We start from the raw sequence: 1,169 nt of genomic DNA on the forward strand, positions 1-1,169 counted from the left end.
CATCATAAATGAGCTACACTCACTTGGTGAAATCATTCCCAGGAACAAGCTCGTAAGGAAGATCCTTAGTATTTTTCCGAGTTCATGGGAGAGTAAGGTGAATGCCATTACTGAAGCAAAAGACCTGCATGAGCTGACCATAGATGAGCTGGTTGGAAATCTAAAAACTTACAAGATGAAGAGGAAGATAGACAGTGAAAGAAGAGAACCAAAGAAGGAAAAGAACCTGGTACTCAAAGCTGAAAGCAATAACTCAAGTTAGGAGGATAGTGACATGGCTTACTTAACCAAAAGGTTTCAGAAGACGGTCAGAAGAAATGGAGGAATACTGAAAAAGGGCAATTCCAGCAAACCAAAGAACTGTGACCTCTACCACAAGTGTGGAAAGCCAGGGCACTTCATCAAAGATTGTCCTCTCATGAAGCAAGAACACTCCAAATACAATCCTGATAAAGCAGCAAAGAGTAACCCGATTCCTGACAAGCACTTCAAAAGGAAGAGATCGACTGACAATGTTGTGAAATAGGCTATTGCAGCATGGGGAGACTCCTCTAGTGAGTCTGAAGAAGAAACTGATGCAGGTGACAGTTCCATGATGGCAGTTGAAAGTGAAGAAAATGAATATGATTCAATATTTTCTTTGATGACACAATTAGATGATGATGAGGATGATGATAATAGTGAGGTAAACTTCAGGGATGTTCAGAGAAATCTGTAATCCTACTCCCCTAAGAAAGTCATGTCTTTAGCTAGTGTATTGATTGATGCCTATCATAGTCTTGTGGAGGATAAAGATGCTTTGACCTTAGAGATTGAACAAACTAGAGATGATCTGGTAGTGTGTGTATTTGATCTGAAGGAAACCATAAGTGATTTGGAGAAAGAAAAAATTGTTTTAACTGAAAATGTTTCTAGCATAGAACATGAAAGAGATGACTTAGTTGTTGTAGCTGTTGAATATAAGGAAACCATTGAAAATTTCAGTAAAGAAAAAGAGGCCTTAGTGAAGAGAGTGACTGAAATTGAGGAGGAGAGAGATGATCTCTTGATAGTGATTGCAGACCTGAGGGAAACTATAGAGGGACTAGGAACTGAGTCTAGACTTGGAAATTTTGGAAAAGGAAAAGAGGTAGCCAGTAAGGCACACATTATGCTTGAAAATGAGTTGA

At 39.0% G+C, this 1,169-nt stretch overlaps 1 protein-coding gene across 1 annotated transcript; it reads left to right on the top strand.

The window, feature by feature from the left end:
• Positions 1-274: 274 nt before the first annotated feature.
• On the top strand, positions 275-718 carry LOC138881239 (uncharacterized). The gene is made up of 2 exons (XM_070161449.1): positions 275-464; positions 537-718. The coding sequence occupies exons 1-2, from the start codon at positions 275-277 to the stop codon at positions 716-718; spliced, it is 372 nt and encodes a 123-aa protein (XP_070017550.1).
• The last annotated feature ends 451 nt before the right edge of the window (positions 719-1,169 follow it).

This window comes from Nicotiana sylvestris, chromosome 11 (genome assembly GCF_000393655.2).
Source record: "Nicotiana sylvestris chromosome 11, ASM39365v2, whole genome shotgun sequence".
NCBI classification, from domain to species: Eukaryota; Viridiplantae; Streptophyta; class Magnoliopsida; order Solanales; family Solanaceae; genus Nicotiana; species Nicotiana sylvestris.